Genomic DNA, 21464 nt, shown 5'->3' on the forward strand with positions numbered 1-21464 from the left:
GCTCCTCCCGCGGGCGCCATTTCCGTCGCGCGAGGCCGTGCGCGGTGAGGCGGCGCTGAGGGCGAGGGAGCCGCGCTCCTCTCTTACTGCTGTTCAGGGAATCACAGAAGTGTTAGGGCTGGAAAGGAACTCTGGAGATCGCCCAGTCCAACCCCCCTGCCAAGGCAGGGTCACCCAGAGCAGGTGACACAGGAACGAGTCCGGGTGAGTTTGGAATGTCTGCAGAGAGGGGGAGTCCACACCTTCCCTGGGCAGCTGTTCCAGTGCTTCCACCCCCCGTAAAGAAGTTCTCTCTCATGTTGAGGTGGAATTTCGTGTTTTAGCTTTAGCCATTGTTCCTGTCCTGTTGCTGGGCACCATTGAAAAGAATCTGGCACCATCCTCTGGGAACCTGTGTTTGAGATGTTTATATGCATTAATGAGATCCCCTCAGTCTTCTCCAGAATAAACAGGCCCAGCTCCCACAGTCTCTCCTCATAAGAGATGCTCCAGACCCCTCATCTTTGTGGCCTCCACTGGACCTCTCCAGCTGCTCCTTGTCTTGTACTGAGGAGCCCAGAACTGGATTGAGAACTCCAGGTGTGCCTCATAGAGGGGCAGGATCACCTCCCGCGACATTTTGATTCAACCCCTGCTCCATAAAGCTGTTGCTGAGGGTCTCCACCTCAGCCTGTTCCTGTCTAAAAGAATGTCACAGTACCCCACAGCTTAACAGGAACCTTGTTCTTCCACACAGTCAGGAGAAAGAGTAGCAGACTTGCCCCATGTGGCTTCCTGTCAGGAAATAATTCATATTTCCATAATATATGTTTAAAAATGTGATGAATACAGAGACTTTTGCATAAAATATTGACTTCACCAGCCATCAATCAGCCAATACGTTTTCTCTAGCAATTCTGAACACCATGACATTAAAGCTACAGACTTAACTAGGCAAGTAAAATATTTCATATTTATTCTAGAAAGCTCAAACAGCACTAGAAGTCACAATCTAGAAACAAAAATATAGGTTAATCAGACAACAATGACAAAAAAATAGTAGTGCTTGGTTGAAGATTGGAATTGATGATCTTAAAGGTATCTTCCAACCTTGATGATTCTGTGATTCTAAGATACTTCAGATCTTGCTCATGAAACCTGGTATTCCTGCACCGCACTCCTGTATTTCAGTGTTCTGTCCATTGGTAGTTTGTCCTAGAAACTGTATGGAACTGATTTAAAAATATCATAGTTACATGTAGTGAACTAATGCTATCATCATCTACTTCCAGAAGTCACTGAACCAGTCACATTAAAAAACCTACACCTTCATCTTCAAGGGTCTGCAGACTCTGGGTTTCGGGAACAAAAGAAACCGCCTCCATGTACAGAGCATTCAGCTGTGCTCACTTGGCAAACTGCCAGTAGGAAATAACATGTGAAACTCTTAGCAAAGTAAGATAAAACTTTTTTCCACAAACTAACCAATTTATTAGAAATAAAAGCAGACACCACTCCCTTAGCCTAATAGCTTTCTTAAAGTGTTTCACCAGTTTTCTTCTTGAAAATCCTTTTAATAAAAATCTTCAGAAGAAAAAAATAGACTGGAAATAGGCCAGGAAGGATAAAACAGAGCCAAACAACCGGACTTGACAGTAGCAAAGTGCAGAGGTTGTTCTGGAGAGCACCATACAAAGGTTAACTGCTGCAACTGCCATTTGGTCTGCTCCAATCTATATTCGACCTCCAAATAATTGGGTAGGGTAGGCCAACTACCTTTTTTTCTGCAGAACCAGTTACCCAAATCTTTTAATTTCAGTAATACACTTTAAAGTGATATGGACAATAAAACTGGGATATGAAAGAGCCTGATGAGAATCACATAAGCCTCGGTTTAAATTCAGGAACACTGAAGACATGGGCTATAATGCCAAGAGCTTTCAGTGGCCGAGCAAAGGGCCAAGAAATGAGGGCATTAATGCATTTTTTAGGATCATTGTGCAGGTTTCCTCCCAGGGCACAGAAAGACACACTGTACACCTCATAACCCACCATGTCTAAACAGCAGCTTGGAAATTAAATAACACATGATAGCTAGAAATTAGCTACTTGTGCAGGAAATCATACCAAAGAGAGCCTAGCTGAGGAAACAAAAACAGGACTGCCAGACATGGTGGGGACAACCAACAGCAATTCTCAACAGCAGTTTCCCCACAGTATTCCGGTTAAAATCCACTTTGGCTCAACAGGATATGTACTTCTTTTGTCCTCCTGGAGCTCTGATGCCAAAGGAATATTGTCAGCAGGGGAGTATGAAAGATCTCAAGAGTTACAAGTAGCATCTATGAGAAATACTGATTTTGTCTCTTCCTTTGCAGATTTTAAACTATAAAATCTACCCAAACTGTTGGTGAGGTAAGAGTAAATTCAAACCTAAGTTCCCTGTAAAAGATTCTTAACTGAACTTTGCATATGCTACACACCAGCAAATATCTTGCTTGAGATCTGGTTGTGCCGTTGCCTCAAATAGGCCTAAAATCAGACTAATCTTGTAGAGTGAGGGTTACCAACTTCTCTGAGCATGTTGCACAACTTCTCTTCTCCTCTGTCCATCCTTTCCACAACCCGTCAGCCCTTCTCAAGGCAACAGCACACTTGATTCTGTCTGCAGCCATATGGTCAGAAGGTAAGACTAAAGCAGCTTGAGCCACCATTCTGGATCAAATTTCCTGATTGTTCCTTGCTCATTGTGCTCTGGCTTTCTCTGCTGAGCAGTCCCAGAGCTCATGAACTGGATTTCTTTCAAATAAAGATGAAACAGAAGATTCAGTCTGAGAAAGCAGCTAATACATCCCAGCTGCTAATGAGCATTCAGTCCAACAGGACAGACAAGAGCTAGTCTGGAGCAGAATTCAAACTCCCTTGTAGTGCAGATGGGGAGTCCTCAGCACTTTCTCATGTGCTCTATAGACCTGCTCTACTGGAATCTCCAACCTGCTGATGTAGTTGAAGCTACAGAACCCTTTTAGCAGCACAGCAGCATTTGTTAGCTTGAGCTCTGAACCATGCTCACTGATTTGAGAGCAGTTGTTAAAATACTCGCTGTGCTGGGGAAGGGAATGACAATTTTCTATCACCCCTGCTGTTTAAACACTGTTCTTTAGACAGACATTTGGCTCAACCGTCATGTCACTGACATGGAGTTATCCATGTCAGTTGAGTGAGGTTAGGCAGGATAATTTGGTCTTCCCTAATCTGTGGTTTAGAAGAGGTGCATAAAATAAATTCTTCAAATGAGGCCAAGCGTAAGTGAAATCATGTTTATGATGCCAAACTCCACAGTATTTTTTATTGACCAGAGATACATTAAGAAAACATGGTTGTGTACCCAATTTCAGCTGCAGAAAACATTTCAAAAAACTTCCTAAATACATCTGCATCAGAAAACAAAAAGCATATTTTAGAGATATGGCTATGGCATCTTTCTGGATGGCTGGTAGTATTTACAAACAGGAGAAAAATAACAAAATGGAAGCAGGTATCATGAAAACAACAAAGTAATTTCTACACTAATTTTTTGCTTCTAACAGATGAATTTACTCCGTGTTTTCTGTCTACAGTGTGATTAAGAGGACAGCATTGCCAGGCTCTTACTGTTCTTCTCTGCACAAATCATTGGTAGTGGCAAAGTGAGATGACAGTCAACTGAAATAGAGTTCAGTCACTCCCCTCTCCTTTGTCAACGTCCTTTGTTTCCTCTCACAGTTCTTTTAAACATAAACTGGCCAGATCACAGCCTTGCTTTTGCCTTTGTTGGCCCAGGCTGATTCCATTCTTTGGCTGAAGAATAAGGCCTGTGGTCAAGTCTCTGTGATTACAGTGAAGATGTGCTCTTGAATCTGCCTTGGAAGGATGGCTCCCTCAAAAACTGTCTCCCAAGTGTACTGGCACCAGCAATCTTAGCAAGTGCCTTCAACAGTGCTTTCTTGTTTCCCTCCTGTAAGAAAATAAGGGGGGTGATCTGGATCAGTCCAGTATTACTATAGCTCACAACTTCTTTTGTTTCCTCCGTTGTTATCTGAATGGTAAAAAGACTTTAAGATAGACTTAGCTTAGACAATGTCATTGGGAGATCACTGTCCACAACTCCCCCTCCATTCTCTGAATCCTTGTGCTGCATCACCGAGTGCTTATTGTGGTATTGTGTTGTTAAAACAGCAGCTCAGGCATTCACAGGATGAAATTCCACCTTGTGTCAGTGCCTCCACTTTGATCTACTGACGAGGCGTGTTTTTTCTGCAACTCTGACCAAGTGTGCTGGACTGTAAAGCAATAGCTGAAGCCATGGTATACATTGCATACAACAGTCAACATTTCTTCCACATTCCTGGGACTTGCCTCGGAAACCATGTACAGTGTGATTAAAACGAGGATGCAAATGTATGGACGAACAGTCTTGCTTCAGAACATACAATCACATCTTGTTAGCTTCACTATTAACTACTAGACTAGACAGCTTATTAAATACATACACAGGATAACTGGATTTTTCCATCCCTGCCTCCATGTTTCAGCGTCAGGGCATTATGTGCAGCAGAAGCATGAAAGCTCAGCTATGACTGACATTTGCTGAGATACTGCAAAAATGCATTGCTGACATAAGTACATGCAACCCTGTTTACCAGAGCAGGAGCTGCATGCACTCAGCACTGCTGGAATTTAGGCCAGTTAGCTACGTGCCCAATTTTGCCTTAAAAACTGTTCTCAAAAGATTGCCAAATCCAAGTCTAGTAAGAGCTCAGCACTACAAAATCCAAACAGTAGTGAGTAAAGAAAATGCGTGGAGGTGTGGGAGGAGACCAACAGGCTGTGCAATTGCAGTTTGAGCACGGTATGGATTCCAAACTGAACTGGAATTGCCAGTCACTGCTGTCCTGGATTGTAACCTTGCTAGTCCTGAACATCTCCATGTAGTGCACAGGGTTTCATTTAATTTGCAGAGTACCTTAACAAAGAGAAGTGGAATTCCACTCTCTGTGGAACTGTGGTGAAATTCCAATCATTGTAGCCTGATGGATGGGAATGCATTACATTGTCAGACCAAATCTGGTGCTGCAAATTTTCCAGAGACTCAGTCCTTACTGTCACATCTTACTCAAAATAAATTCTATTCCTTCATCAGTGCTAGCAAGTGGTTTTAGACAAGCACAAGTGCACACTCAAGTAAACACCCTGTGAAAGAATATTCAGCTGTGAAATAATGATCAGCTCTGCAGTTCCCATTGGACCATGAAAAACACTCTCAACATCCTTTAGTTGCCATAGAACAGCAGTTTGTGGTACAAAGACTACAAACAGCTATAACAAGCAACCTGGAAAATGCAAGGTTCTTGTGCAGCACCTGATCCAGAAACATCCAGATGGGAAATCCATCCACCTTTGAAATCTGTAAGAGCAAGATACAAGAAAATGATACATACAAACAGAATAGGTTCATAGTTCAACTCAACTAAAACCTTCTCCTCAGCTGACAAAATAGTCTGGAAAAGGAAAAATGTGTATGGAGAGCTTCATAACAGAACAGACCATTTTTGAGTTACAGGCAGGCAAGTGTTGGATAAAAATAATTTTAAACCATAGTAATTTTTATATTACCTCTAAATAAAAATATCATCTACTAAAAAAAAAACCCAACCCCAAAACAAGAGTTGCAAAGTTCCCAAAATATTATGAAAATTTTATAATACATGAAAAATGTTCACATTAAACCAAATAACTTGAGACAAGTCTTACACAATGAGACTTTTTTATGTCTATCGAACATGTAGCCTGCCAGAGAAAAACCAAAGCAGTATATGTCTCACACAGTTAAAATGAACCCACAGTGAGTAGGTTTGGGCTGTTGGATGATATTTAGGAAAGCATTTCTGCTAGCAGCGCAAGAAAATTACAGTATTTAAATCAACGTTTGTAATGCTAATATTGCAGTATTTTGGGGTATTTGCACTGGTTTAGTATAACTAGTTAACAATGTTATTTACAAAACTAAATTTATAATCTGACTTTTAACTTGTTGCAATTTCTTCATATTATGTTAAGATAAATATTAAATACTTATGCAATAGGAGTTTGAGGCATTTGCCTGCATTTATGCTTGAAAGCCTACTGAATACACAGATGTTCCAGAGTTACTTCACCATGTTTGCTTTCTCTATTTGACTCTTGAGTCAAGTTCCATAACACTCTTCAAACAAGCTCAGAAGTTACAAGTCTCTTTAGTCTTTGTTTAAATGAGTATCTGTATTCAAATAATGGAATTTGACAAAAGAATAAAGTTATTGATGATAACTTGTGTGAAGCAAAATCTCCCCAACAGCAATGCTTTCATAGGGTGTGCACGTTTAGAAAGAAGGTGTAAGAAAGCTAAAATGACCAAATAAAGAAGGATTTATTTGTGCTGTAATGCATAGGAGAAAGTGAAAAAAAATCTTCTTCAGCCTGACCTCTGCAACACAGTGGGCTTTGACTAGAAGACCTTTAAAAGAAGAGCTGCATTAGAAGCCGTTCGAGAAGGAAATCATTCAAGAATGGATGAAATGGACTGATGCCAGAGCATTCTCTCATTATGCAGACCATTATGCACCACCAACACATCCTTCCACATGCAAAAACACAGTGACTTCACTTAGACATGGAACAGATTGTTGAGATCATCTTCAGTAATAACATTATTTAGCTGCTAATGAATTTAAGGAAAAGAAAAAAGAAAAAATCTCCTATGTCTCTGCAGCACATCACCAGTAATTGCAAGAAATTATATGTACTGCATGAGAACAGGTATAGGAGCAGTAATAAGATGAGGCTTTTTTATCTAAAATGAAGTGTCAGATAAAGCTACATCACAGGCTCAGGCACTACATACTATGAATCTACATTGTCTTCACATGTCTGTTATGTTAGCAGTTTCCCTCAGCTATCTTCATATCTGAAGAATATTAATTTATTTTCAAACCCTTATTAAAATTACTGCATGTGTTTCTAACCAAACCTTTGGGTTTTCTGTAAAAGCTTCTGTTGTGGCAGAATTTTCCTATTAAAAACATTGAAAAGTAGAGATCTTTCTTTATAATGGGCACCCTGTGCCTTCCATCCTGAAGATCACACCAGGGCTTATAGTAAACCACAGCAGACTCTGTATACATCCAGATCCTGCAGGCTTTAACTGCACCCTTGTACCTCAATTCTTGTGGGGAGTTTAAGAAGACAGAAGCTTCCTTTGCAGCAGTTTTGTTACATGAGAGAACTGTGTCCCCAGAGGACAGAAGCCAATTTGTTTGATGCTTAAAATGTAAACCAGAGCAGGCACTTAGCATCACCCATAAATCTCAAGCCTACATGAGAAAGCTGGATAACCTGCTAGGCCTCTCCCATCCCTCTTCTGAGCCACAAGAAGTTCGGGCAGGATGTACAAGTCATATGCTTCCTAAATTAAGACCAACATAGAGTTTTGTATACAGGAGCCAGGCTGGGTGATTTTTGCTCTGTAGATACTCTTGAAAGCTTCTTAACTTATTTATGAGGAAAAAAGAAGTAAAACTTGTGCAATTACATCACATCCCTGCATGTTTCCAAGAAAGGCCTAAGGGCAAGTGCTTTCATTTCAGCCAGTATATAAAGCTTATTTTTTTGTGGTTTTATTTCCCAAGGTTGATTTTGTAAAATGAACCTTCTTGAATTTTAAAGAATGGATTATGGTAGAAATATTTTTAAAGGTCTATTTAAAATAAAAGTCAAAAGGCAACTAGGTACAAGCAGCCTTATTCTATGTAGCAGATTTTAAACTGTAATGGGAGGCCATCAAGTAAAGACTTTTTTCACATTGACTGTGAATCAGTCAGCTCCACTGTGCTGCTTCATTACCAGAGGTTAAAAAACCCCATAGCAGACCTGAAGAATTAGAGCAAGGAAATCATGTCTGCCCAGTCATTTTCTGAACACGCCCTGAAATACTCTGAATTCTTACAGGCAAGCTGCATTTGAGCTTTGAGAACACCTGAAGACATGCAGCAGTACAGAAACAAAACTGTAACTTAAATTCTTCTGTGCTTCAGGAAATACCTTCACAGGCCATACTTTTTTCTCTACAATATCCCCTTTCATATTTACATAAACTATTTTGCTATTCCTTCCCTTGCTTTCTTCTCAGGAATCTTCTATTCAGTGGTCCTTTCCCTCTTGTTCTATTGCCAGTGCTCTTTCAAAAATGCAGCAACTGATAAAAATCTCCCTTCACTGCCCTCTTTTCTCAATGCTTTTTGAGCCTGATTAGGAGTGTCTTATGTAAAGGAAGTAAAAATTGTTGCATAACTGACAAGGATGAGCTTTACAGTTTATGGCTATATTTTAAGTTGCAAGTCTATCACAGAAGTTTCATTCTCCTAAATTAGTATAAATCCCCCAATCAAAATCTAGAAGATAGAAAAAAGCTGATTCACACCTGAAGTTGTGTGAAGATAGGTGAAAAAAATCCACTACTGGGCACTGGAAATCTCTTTCAATAACATACATTATAATTTCTAATATTCTGATTAGAAAACTAAACTGAAGAGAAATTTACCTCAGCCATAATAAAGACTCTTTAGTAACTTGAAGGCAACCTGTTCAAAAATGAAAAAAAGCTGTATGAATGACAGGTGTTAAAGTTAACCCACCCCAGTATCTTCTGTAGTGAGAAGGAAGTGTAGCTGAACCCTTACCAAATGTGAGTCCACTAACTCCAATTAATTTGGCCCATGAACATGAGCTGCAACTTGATATTTCATTCTGCAAGCCTGCAAATAAAATCTGAATTTTAGAGGATGAGCTTTAAGAAGCCTAATGCCTATTGCCTGATCCTATTCAGCACATATCACCATCGTAGCATACATTCAATCCCTGCTCTCATGCACTTTCCAAAAACATGACTGTAGAGCACAAAGGATCAAGAGAGAAAAGGCCAAAAAGACTTTGGTTTGCATACACTTTTTGTACAGTGCCTGGTTTAGCTGGAGCTACACAGAGAAATTCAGAAGAATTACCTTATTCCCAAACCAAAGGGGAGCACTTCATGTGAATTACAGTGACGAGGAATACCTGGATCCAGAGAAGACAAACAGATTAATGGCACTGAGAATGAAAAAAATATTCTTGATATTGACCAAACAGGCAACACACCTAACACAGAATTTAGATCTAGATTCCAGAATTTAAAATTTGATTCTAAGCTGTTTTCACTTCTTGTTTTTTCAATTACCTTATGGTAAATCCATGACTTCTGTACCTGTTTTGTATGGCAGTCTTCTATTAGAAGAATCTGCTTCTGGACATAGTACAGGAATCAGTCCAACATGAACCATTACAGCAACAAACGCCATTCTCCAGGGGCCTCCCCGGACATTTCATCTGCCCTGCAAGCACCAGCTCCTATGGGTAGTTAGAATGGGAATAAGCATCTTGCTAAGATTAAGGGATTTAGGCATAGGTTTTGTTTAATTTCAAGATGAATTTCTATGTTTTTCATCCTCATCAGCTTCCCTATTTTACTTTGTGAAATTTGGATCAATCAGTTGCATGATATCAATCAGGTATGGTAGGAGGATAACTGCAAATTCCAATGTCTTGGATCAAAGACCAACACCGGACTGAGAATCAAATGCCATGTCTAGATGGATGAAAGGGGATACCATAAAAAAGTGATACAGAAAGGCACTAAACACAGTTAGAGCTGTACTTACAAGCCAGTGAAATTGCAGCTGTGTTTCTTAATGTGAGAGGAAACGTATCTGTTTATCAAATTCAAAATACAAGGCTGCTGACAGCAGCAGACGACCTTGTAGAGGCTGTTCCCCACTGCCCTTCAAGCAGTCAGGTTGCATTTTCTTAGGGGACAAATGCAATTTTGGTTCTAGCCCCAGAATGGAGTAAGGAATTTGAGTTTCTTCTCTGGAAAATATTAACCCTAAATAAAACCTGAACCTTCCAGTAGGCTAATAGAACTCTAGGAATAAAAGGAAACGTCACAAGGTTTTAGGAGGTGCTGAAACATTTGTTTTGAAGTTTTATTACAAAAATATATTTGCAAACATACAAAATTTTGGATGAAAAAATGCTCATTCTTAAACATTTATGCAATAACTTAATAACTGCAAACATACATAGGTGCTATAAAACCCACACCATACCAAAAACGTTAATGATGCAGTATCTACATTTATTGACTTACAATTACTCCGGTTTCCAGAAATCTTTCCTGAAGCCCCCCCTTCCCCATGGTCTTCATATTGAAAGAACATGCAAATGGCTACAACTGGTGCATATGCAGAAGTGATAAAACTCAGAAATTACTAAAAGCACATAAGGTACATAAAAAACCCTAACTAACCATATGCCCATACACTGAATCGATAAAAATAAATACACCACCAAATCAGAGATACTGCAATTTTTCCAACTTGAAGTGAAAGGAAGATATTGCATCTTAACATTTTCATAATATTGCCAGACAAAAATGAGGTGATACATATTGCACACATTCCTCTTGTTAAGATATGCTGTACAAAGCAACCCAAATACCTGGCAAAAAAGGTGGCTGATTTGCTTAGAATACTTTTAAAAACCAAGAAGTCCCAAATAAATGTTTGCTTTCCAAAACATTTCAGGAATTCTATCAGTGACTACATGTGGCATAATGGGTTTCAGAAATAAACCAAAATGAAGCAATTAGAAATGCAAGCAAAAATGATACATCCATCAGCGAGTGTTTCAATATTGAGTATTTATACACAGAATTACACATTTTATATTAAATCAGGATGAATCATTTGAATTTTTTTTATCACTCATTCTGCAAATCTTGTTTAATTTGGAAAGAGATTCTGCTTCTAAAGTTAATAGCTATTAGGCACCTTTCATATAAACTTTGCATTGTTCAGTAACAACAGAGAAAGTCTAACTACAAAACAGAATTTTGATTTTCTTGAACAATTCAGCAGCTGTAGGTTTTAAAACTGTATTTGATTAGGGAAAAAGTAAAATTCCAAACTCAAACCTAAAGTAACTTTAGTGTGAGCCACAAAAAACAGGCTTAGGTAAGAATTAATTTGGGGAGTGTAGTCTGAACTAATCAGCTTTTGATTCCCAGAAAGAATACATAAAATCCCCATTAAGCCAGTAGTTTAAAACAAAAATCACTTGAAAATGGTCACAATCATTTCCTGTGATGCCTCAAAGTAACTTGCTACACACTGGTTATCCCTACATGCAGATAACACGAAACCAAGCACTTCAACAAGCTGGTAATTTCAAACTTATATAAAAAATTTAAAAAATTAGGGAAAAAAAGTTTTTAAATTCACAGACCACATTAAAAAAAAAAAAAACACACCAAATTTTACACTGTAACTGAGCGTGTGTTTTACAATGAGCTTTTAATTAAGGGAGTTGATTTATTAAAGCCACTCCCCTGGCACTTGTCACACCTCTGCAGTGGGGGGGTTCCCGAGTCTGCTGGCCACACACAGAGGTTGGAACAAACACATGCACTTGTTCAAGGTGTGAAGTTTGCCGTGGACACTACAATTTCAACTCTGGTTCTCTGTCAATTAATTCAGAAAGTTTGGGCAGGGAAGTAAACCAACAACCTGTTGCTACCAGGACACTACAAAACCAAAGTGAAGTAAGGGTCTGCCAACTGCTTGCTTCCAGCTGCCCAGGAACCCTCACAAGGATATTCAAAGTATTAGGACTTTTGTATATGGCTGAAGAACTCAAAATACAACTCCTTCCTATCATTTCTACAGATCTTTGGATATGACTGTATTTAGCAAACAGTACCGACGTGCACTATCAACTTCCAACATTTCTATTCTTACAAACTTTTATCAAAACTTTGTTTGAAGAAACCAGAAGCTGTCCACAAGAAGTGAGAAGTTATGGACTCCATCTTTGCTAAATCCAGGTAAGAGCAACCCTCTATTTGGCTTAGACTGTCCATTCTTGTTCAGAGGAACTGCTCACTGGTTTGTCCCTTTCAGTGAAACTTTGCCTAAAAACCCCAACAGAAAATTAGTTTAGACCTTCAATCTGAGTCTCACTGTTTATGTGCATACACAGTATTGAACTCCAGAATTTATGGAAGAAGCTCCTATCTTCCTTACCAAGTTTGAGTTTGTATTGCTGAATTCAAATGCTACCATTCAATCCAATATAATTCTTGATGAATGCACATTAGCATCTTTCCCTGAATCTTGCACATTTTTCTAACAATATACTATACATTTTAACTGGAAACACTGAACTCAAAGGCTGGAAAGAGCTTTTCAGAAGGCAGGCAGTGCTAAACAAAATATATTTTCCACTAAAAAGCTAGGAAAAAACCTAAAATAGATCAAATACATAAAAATGTAAATATTCGTTGTATCTAAAACATCGTGATTTGTGAACAAGTCACAATTAAAGCTCAATTACTAGTTTCCAATGAAATGGCCATGCACCTTTGACTACGCCAACATTAAGTAATCCTTAGGATATCTATACTTACATATATGTTGTAAGGAGCCAAACAATATTTTTCTTCATATTTCAATAGTGCTTGAGGGAAAAGAATGAAGCAGTGCATCATAACTCACTACAGATTCTCTCTTTACTCAATAACCCAACAGTTTTCTACTGAAAAAGCATCCTTTAAAAGTACTATTGCTGGAGAAGGTTGGGACCTGAAGTCAAGATTAATTACCTTTGCATGCCTTTAAGAAATAAATACAACCCATGGGTAAACCAACACAGCAGCATAAGAAAGTATAATTAAAAATTTTCTGATTTCAAATGGGAAGGTACCCAGTTAAATTCTTAGTGAATAGTGACTTACTAAATCACATATACAAAGCAGTAACATTTTAATTAGATAAACTTCAGACTATGAAGTGTGCACTAATAATTTGAGGAGAGGGCAACAGAAAAAAAGCATGCATTTGTTTCCCATCTGCATAATTTTCAACACTGCAGTTCCAACACAACTGAGGAATGAAAGCCAACTATGATGTGGTCCATCCTTAAGCTAAAAGGGAACAAAATGTTTAAATTTTATCAAACACTGCTGAACAGGAAGAGAGTCTTCCAGTGGTGGTCTCCTAACTATGATACAATCACTGAAGATTTTGCATATTTCAAATTTTGCCTTTTTAGAGAAAATGGCCTTACTCACTTGGGTGTTTTATGTCAGTAACGCAGAAACAAATAAGATCAATGAAATATTGAAAAGATAAATTCACCCACATTACCTAAAGACTGCTAATGTACTGAGCAAATCACTTTTTTAGACTTTTGTTAAAGATTTAGCTCCAATGGCCTGGCTTCCAGACCCTTTCTTTCCCCACGCCTGCCAGCTTTGTGCATTGTCTTCTCATTTTCCTTAGTCCTTCAAACTGGAACTAGGTTCCCACAACTGAATTTTGTTCAGGTATGCTGTAGTGTACTATACTGTGCATTTGCTGGTTGAAATAGTTTTGAGTCTGTAACCCTTGAACAGTGAATACAGCCAGGAATGAGAGCCAGAGCAAACATTTGCACATTCACTTAATGCTAATGAGAGCTCAGATGCAACTTAAGTCCCCTCCCCAATAAAAAAAAGGTTTGCTGGTGATGATCACAGTGAAAACCTAGATCATTCTGAGAACATTACTTTCATAAGTATTTAAGGAATAATCTTTCCTAACAGGTTCAAATTCAAGACATTGAAAACTAAATATTCTTTTACAAAAATATTAGTTTTATAGATGAGGCATAATTGTTTCTAAAATCAACATATTTTAAGTAAATTCAGCTTGAATTATAGCTTGATGTTGTCTGTACTCTTGGTTAGGATTTGCAAGTAGACTTCATGGATAGTGCTGAGAAAACGGGAATCATTCTGCAGGAAAAACAGAAACACATTAGAAACATTAGTAAAAAGAGGCAAGAAGAGTTCAATTTACTGCCACTTAAGTTGTCATAAGGATTCCTTCCAGCTGATAAGGGAACGAGCTGTGTGCCTGCACAAAAGGTGCTTTTGGAACACACATGGGCTGTGACCCATGAAGCTGGTCAGGAGCTAAAGGGATCACCAGGCACTCTGGATACTCAAACAAACAGACAGGGGTCACTGTGTCAGCCTGGCCACATTTTGCTTCCCTCCAGAGTCCAAACCATAGTCTTAGGCACAAAGAATCCCATCCTATGTACAGTTTCCCAAATCAAGTCTGCCTGAGTGTCAGATGTGATGTTTGTCAGGCAGACCAGCCTGAATGGGATTGCAGTGTGCTCTACAAGAATTCTAATGTCAAAGCATGACTGGGAAGTGGATTGGTTTAATCTATGGACAATATTTACAGATATTTCTCGAGTCTAATTCCTTCAAATGACAAGTTTACAAAACTGGTATCTAATCAGTTAGCTTGAGGGTGTCATACTCTCTTTACAAGATCTGAAAGCAGTTGGTATCCTCCTTAGAGTGCTGTTTGAGTACTCCCATGCTGCAGAATATGCCTATTTTTGTCTTCATTCACCTCTCTCTCTGTAAAGACTGGAGACAAATATCCTTGTCAGCTCTCTAAAATCACCACTCAAGAATATTGGCAGGTGAGCTCAATTCCAAGATTAGTTTAAATCTTTAATTAGAAAACCCATACACACCAATAGAAGAAAAGGTTATGTAAAATGGAACAGATAAATCAGGCAACCTAATAATGGGATCTGGTAATGCCTTTTTTGGTCACTGGGAAGATACTGTTATTTTTAGACTTGCATTTTGGGTATAAGCTCTACTAACACCAGCACGGAGCGAGCAAGAGAATCCTGAGCTAAGGAAGAACTGTTTGTCATTCATGGCAACTTCACCATGACATTAGAGGTCAAAATCATCTCAATGCACAGCTTGTCCCAACATCACAGATTTAATTCAACAGAACTTTTTAGTTCCTGAAAATAGCAGAGCTAAAACTTTGCAATTTCCATCTCAAAGAAACACACTGAAAGTAAAGATGATGAAAGGTTCTAGGGAACGGAAAACAGGAAAGCTTTCCTTGGGGAAGTGGAACACTTAAAAAGACAGCAAAATCAACTCCCCCCTCATAGCAGTTTCTACTAAGTGCAAGTTACTTCTCACTTGTCTACAAATTCATATGGACGTGAAAGGACACATCCCAGGTACTCTGTTCTTCTAAGTCCTCCACATCTCAATCAAAAGGAGCAAGCTGTGCCATACTCTGTGTACAGTGTGGAGTAATCTGCCCCTTCCAACAGAACATCTTTTGTAATCTTTCAGGGCAAAAGGAGTTATAGGGGTACAGAATTTGTCACTTCTGCCTTATGTGCTTGGAACCCCATCCCTCAGAAACTGAGCTCTGTATAGACACTACCTTTATTAGATGTATCAGTGCTTCTTGAAGCTGGGACCTGCTGAGAACAGTAGGAGGTGTAGTCTGAATTTCTGTTGTTCCAAGTGTTAAAGGCGAAGAAGAACTGGCTTTATTCTCCACTTCAGTAGCTTTTGTAGCTGATTGCTGAAACACACTTGGAGACAAGAGCACTGAAGGCGTTACTGTCGTTGTGGCTGTAACAAACTGTGGAGGTGCAACCTGTAGAAGAACAGAAAATTAATAAGCACTGTGTTCAGTAAGAATGAATGATGCTGTAAAGGCTGGAGAGATGAGCATAAAGAAAATGAAATAAATTGTAGCCAAAATTATTCAGTCAGATGTTGAAGAATAGTTGCTCTTAATGAAGAAATATCTACCTATGAAGATTAGTATCAACAGTACTCATTTTCAAAGCTGAAGAAGGTAGCAGCCTTGAACATTCTTGTATGCAGACTCCTTCCTACTCATGTGGTTTCTACCTTCCAGAATTTCTGGAACATAACGCATACAATGAAAGTCGAGATTTTCACTTAAGTAATCAAAAGAGCCTATGGCTGTTTTGCAAATTATTATTTTTCTTAGGAATTTTCAGAAAGACCAATCCTGCTTCCTGCAGCCCCACTTCTATGGTCTCCCACAAACACTTTACTTCAAATTTTAAGTGCATCTCCAACATATTTAAAGAGACTGCTGAATAACAATTAAAACATTGGAGTACACTGAAATATTCTGTTTTCCCTTGGGGGGATGTGGGATGGAAGTATTTTGAGGACCATCTTCCCACCTCATCATTCCACAGTTCTGTCTCCATTTCATTACAAAAATCCACATACAGCCTTAACCACTTTTCCTTTTAAACATAAATTGCACATTTATAAGGCTACTACATTTGCATCAACTGGACACAAATAAGCATCCGCTTTGAGTTAACTCTGGCATGTCCTGATAACTGCAATCGTTACTCAGGATGATAATCTATGTCTTGCTCAGGCTCCCAGGATGACCAACATGGTGAAAAAAAAAAAGAAACAAGCCAATCTCACTCCAAAGAAAAGCAACACTAAATGTGATATGTAAAGATGTTTGATATGTCAGCAGAAAGAGTTCCCCTTGGATAACCAAGGATCTTCAGAGGAAAAAGCCCTCCGAAGCCATCTGAAGTTAATGTGTGTATAATAACATCAACAACAGCAGAACTAACAAATTGATTTTCTTGTAGTCAAAACTGTGAAGACTCACAGCGTGGGATTTCAGCTGAAGACAATGTGTTTAAACTGACAGTTTACTATACAACATGCACATATTTCTTGAAATTCCCAAATCCATATAATATGCTTTTAATTAGGTAATTGTTTACTAACTGGGTCATGAACAGACTGTAGAGCTTATCTTATAGCAGGCCAGTAGCTAAAACAGCATTTTACTTCAAGTAGGGTCATTTTTTTGCCTTCACAATCAGATCTGGGCATGCTACTAAAACTGCTTTCATGGAGAGCAAGTTTGACAAGAATGAGGCAAGAGATCTGAAAAAGGAGTGGGTGCATAAGGGAAAAGTAGAATTAAAATACAGATGGTGTCCTAAAATGAATACATAACAAAAAGATAATTAAAACATTCTTGAACACTTTACTGTTACCAGTTATTTTGTAACTGCAACTTGAAACTTAAAATTGACATTATTTTAAACTGTTACCCGAGGCAGTTCTAAGAACTTGAAATTGTTTTTAGATTGCTAAAACTTGCTATTACAAGTTTTGCAATAACAAGTGTTATTCTTTTTTTCTTTAATCTTCAATTTTTTCTGCTTTGTATCTTTTAATACAATACAAGGTATCTCAGGAAAACAGAGACAGTAAGGCAAGGATTGCATTTTAAGCCTCTTGGGTGCTTAAGGTTGGGCCAAGGCTAATAGCCCTACTACAGTATTATGGCATTAATACTCCCTGCTTGCAACATTAAAAAAACTCCAACAGTTCAAATGGTGCAAACTCAGTGCAAGGCTGTGAATCCAAAAATGTGTTTTCATTTCTGCATTAGAACCAACAAAAAGAGGGACTATACAAGAGCACCACATTGACAGGAGCTCCCCCTTCCTCCAATACAGTTCTGTTTCACAAGAACTCTACATATGGTCAGTGGGCAGTGACTGAGATATCAGCTGTGTACTGCAGCTGGTTTTTTTTCCCCTTTCTAAGAAAACCAACGAACAATTAGCAGAGGTACTTATCCACTTACTTGACTTGCTTTAGACAAAGTTTTTGGCTGTGGAAATACTTCTGATTCCTTGTTTTGTTGTACAGTCTGAGTTAAAGAAAAAAAAAAAGCAAAATTCATAGGTTACCATCCACAGCTCCATTTCTAGAGGTGGTTCTCTGTTTTTAAGAAAGCCACAAAAATGCAAATTTCAGCAGATTTTAGACACAATTAAATCAATTTTGTAAAACTGATATAATTAATGGGAAGCTGGAAAAAGAGGAAAAATCTGAATTTAAGTTTTATGCTTTCAATATTATGGCAAACCTATAAAGCCACATCTCTATGCAGCCCACAGCTACCCCCAGAAGTGGGTCAAAATTGAAGGAGTACAAAACACTCAAAACAAAATAATCAGAAAAAGGAAATTGTTAACTGTACACTGTCAAATAAGGAACAGGCTAGACTTCCACCACATCAACTCTCATCACACTGCTCAGCCTGTAACCTTCTGTCCCTTCTCAGATCCCCAGCTCTGAGCAGTGCTTTTCTGACACGAGTACAGATGAAATCTTTAGTACGTTTTCACCCACTAACAGCACCAGTTTGAAAAACCTCCTGCTCTACAGACAGGTCTGTCACTGACAGCTGATGCTAATGACACAAAACTAATGGAATTGGATTTCTAACCTAGCCATTCAATCAATATCACACAGTGGAAGTCCTTCATTATCTTCAAACAGCTAATATATAACAGCACGTTTTTCAAGGGAAAATACATGTACTCTAAAGCTTCACGGATATCAAAGCCCACAGAATACCTGAAGGGGAGAGATTATCTTGCTGTTCAAGGCTGATGGCTTACTGTGAGATTCTTTGAAGCTTTCTGGTGTTGCAAGTTGCCCAACTGAGGCAGAGATGTTTGGTGTTAAGGGAGTCTTAGCGAGAGACTGCTGTTGTGTTTGGTCATGCTGTGGGGTCAACCTGAGTTTCTGGAGAAGATCAACACTTGTATGAGATGCATTTGAGACAGTCCCTGTGTTGGCTGTTGTCAAGGGTGCTATGAGCTGGCTTTGGCCAGCCATTAGATTCTGTGGAGCGTGGTTCACTTCAGATGGTGGCTGATTCACCAGTGGGGATATGGGCTTGGCAGCTTGCTGCATAACTTGCATTATACTGTTGCTTTGTTTGAGGCCAGGAAGCATCTGAGCAGGGGCAGCTTCCATTGTCGAGGCTGAATTAAGAACAGGGCTTAAACGGACTGAATAGCTTGAAACATTTTTCATATCAGGCTGGGAAACTGAAGCTGGAGGTATTATCATAGGTGTTAAACAGTCCTGCTGATTGGCACTGGTTTTAACGCTCGGACTTTCAGATTTCCCCAGGGATTGTTGCATTACTGGTGACTGGTCAAAAGAAAAAGGCAAAAGCAAACTGTGCTGCTCTCTGGCAGGTGTGTCTGTCTGCAGCTTCTCCATTCTCTCTGGATTGGGATATGGAGCTGCAGGCTGTTCCTTTTGTACAGAGGTTCCAAACAGTTCCTCCAAAGTCAGGTGCTTCTGCCTTGACTGAAATGGCTAAAAAGAAGGGAGAAGGAAGTTTTCAGTTTAGAACTAGACATAGCACTGTGCAGATCACACAGTCTATTACAAATTCAAGGAAACTATGAGACACAACTAGGTCAAAGGCATATAAAATACAGTTTGTATATTAAGGGTGCCCTATTCACAGGAATTTTGAAATTTATTTAATGAAGAGGAGCATCCTGGCTATGTATGGTTTTTCTTTATATCCATCTCAGGACAGTCTGTGCACTAGTAGTCAGGATGGGGGAAGGCTATGGACTGAGTCAGGAACATGGCACCTGCCATCATCTATCAGCCCTAACTGCACAAGGCACTTTAGGGAAGTGGGGGAAAAAACATACACATGAAACAGTATTTACAGAGTTGGAAATAATTAAATGGCCTGAAAGATGGGAAAGGAACATAGAAACCAGAAGCTGCACAACTGAACTAGCAATACAGGCATAGACAGTTTTCCTTGCCCTTTTCATTAACAGTGCAGATATTACATATAAACCTAAACACATGTATATTTATATCCTTGAAAAGTGTGTATATATACACAGTTACATCTACCAGTCCTTTAGTCTCTCCCAAAAATACACATCTAGCCTACATCACTGACATTGTATGAAAAATATGGTTTTAAGGATATAATCTTTTAATATTTGCTGAAAATATTTAAAAATGTTTTTCACTGAAGAGAAAAGAAACAGCTATTAACACCAGTAATCGCAAAATTTTCTTTTTTTTTTTTGACGTTGCACAGGACCAGAAGTTATGTAAAACAGCTGGACTGAATTACAACATTCTGTTCAGAAGACTGAATGGCCTGCAGCACAATTCCAGTGTATTCTAATGGTATGTCTAAACAAAGATGCTACTTCACAATGACAACTACTGTACCATCACATTGCTCTGCTGGCTCTGATTTCCCTAGCACAAAGAACAGCAGCCAAGACACAGCAGCACAGGTGCCACACAAATAGCCCAACAAAAAACCTTGAGCTTGAAGTCACACTGTCTTTTGCCCAGGTCACTCATCTCTACTGTCATTCATTCTCTAATGTTATTCAATTTTAGCTAGTTAAAGTCTGGCACCCTTTCATTTTGGGGCTTGGACATTCTATGGTTTATAAACCTTATTAATTATCTTAAGACTATTTTCCTAGAAAATTGTTCTTTTTTCCACTGATCTCCCTGTTCTAGAGACCTGTCCTTCAACCATAAAGATTCCATTAAGAGGAAAAATCACTGTTCCAGATCATTTCAAACTCAGCTGTTCACTTCAGTATTATTAATTGAGCAGCTTTCCTTTATTAATACATTACAATAGTCAAGTAATAAACTGAAATCTCTACCATGCTTTGATCCTAATCAGACTGGATAGTCTCAAACATCAAGTTAAGTTTCCAGTTGGAAGTATAAAACACCTCTTTTGCCTTGTCTATCTCTGGTTAAGGTGTACTTTGAGCATATCATCAACTGTGTGTGTTTATGAAGACCTTTAGCAGCAGGGGCTGCTTTAAGGCCACAAGATCCCTTTATTTGATAGGAATAGAGTGCTACTGCTGCTGCTCAGAGGGTTTGTCCAAAAGTGATTTCAGGTAAGCTTTATAGGCCCAGCTCTGCTAATTCATGCTTCAGTATCAGTGTTCTGGTTCAGTTTTTCTGATTTCTGGCACGAAAGCATCTCATGATACAACTGATTTTAATTTTGAATTGCCAAGATGTGACACTTAACTACACAATATCATGGAGAAGACATTTATTTTTATTCCCAAATGTGTGGTATCTTTAGCATGAGATGAAGTTCATCAACATGCAAGTGTGACATTTTGGAGGGAATTTAACAATCTCACTGTACTTAGCATATGCACACTATTTTTTGATTTCACTGGTCATCTGTTTTAATTAGATGAAAAATGTGTTTTTATAGTTGAAATGGAATGTTTTTCCAGTAGTCTCTCAGTTGTCCACGTTACTAAAAATGTGGCTCAGAACCAACACATTCGAGATATATTTGAACCCAGTTAACTGGCTTCACAGAACTATCACTTATGTTACCCAATTAATTTTTTCCAGTATCTCTGCAGCTATTATTTTAAATAGCTCAACAGAATTAAAAATATGACATTTTACATGTTCTATAAATCAACTTTCCCTGTAATTACTTCAGAGCAATTTGTTAGAATCTTATCTTTCCAGTTTTTCCTTTATTGATTCCTGTTCTGCAATTCCATATATTGTCAGGAGGAGCATTTCAGCTGATTTTGTAGAGTCTACATGGAATGAC

General features: G+C 38.7%; 1 protein-coding gene and 1 long non-coding RNA gene across 4 annotated transcripts in view; one reads left to right on the forward strand and one right to left on the reverse strand.

Annotated features, from left to right (window-relative positions):
• Nucleotides 1-10042: 10042 nt before the first annotated feature.
• DCP1A (decapping mRNA 1A) overlaps nucleotides 10043-21464 on the reverse strand; it is a 31087-nt gene continuing 19665 nt past the window's right edge. The window contains exons 6-9 of one of the 2 annotated variants that reach the window (XM_017732411.1): nucleotides 18425-19180; nucleotides 17646-17711; nucleotides 15411-15629; nucleotides 10043-13924 (exon numbers count right to left, since the gene is read on the reverse strand). In XM_017732411.1, the coding sequence (XP_017587900.1) occupies nucleotides 13844-13924; nucleotides 15411-15629; nucleotides 17646-17711; nucleotides 18425-19180 (1122 nt within the window). In that variant the 3' untranslated portion in view covers nucleotides 10043-13843. The remainder of the gene's footprint in view (nucleotides 13925-15410; nucleotides 15630-17645; nucleotides 17712-18424; nucleotides 19181-21464) is intronic. The other variant, XM_017732412.1, reaches the window with a different exon arrangement.
• The window catches only part of LOC108446264, a 58781-nt gene continuing 49204 nt past the window's right edge, over nucleotides 11888-21464 (forward strand). For both annotated transcript variants that reach the window (XR_001861407.1, XR_001861406.1), the window contains exons 1-2: nucleotides 11888-11974; nucleotides 19938-20029. This is a non-coding gene — a long non-coding RNA (uncharacterized LOC108446264). The remainder of the gene's footprint in view (nucleotides 11975-19937; nucleotides 20030-21464) is intronic.

The sequence above is a fragment of the Corvus brachyrhynchos genome, unplaced genomic scaffold (genome assembly GCF_000691975.1).
Source record: "Corvus brachyrhynchos isolate BGI_N302 unplaced genomic scaffold, ASM69197v1 scaffold4, whole genome shotgun sequence".
NCBI classification, from domain to species: Eukaryota; Metazoa; Chordata; class Aves; order Passeriformes; family Corvidae; genus Corvus; species Corvus brachyrhynchos.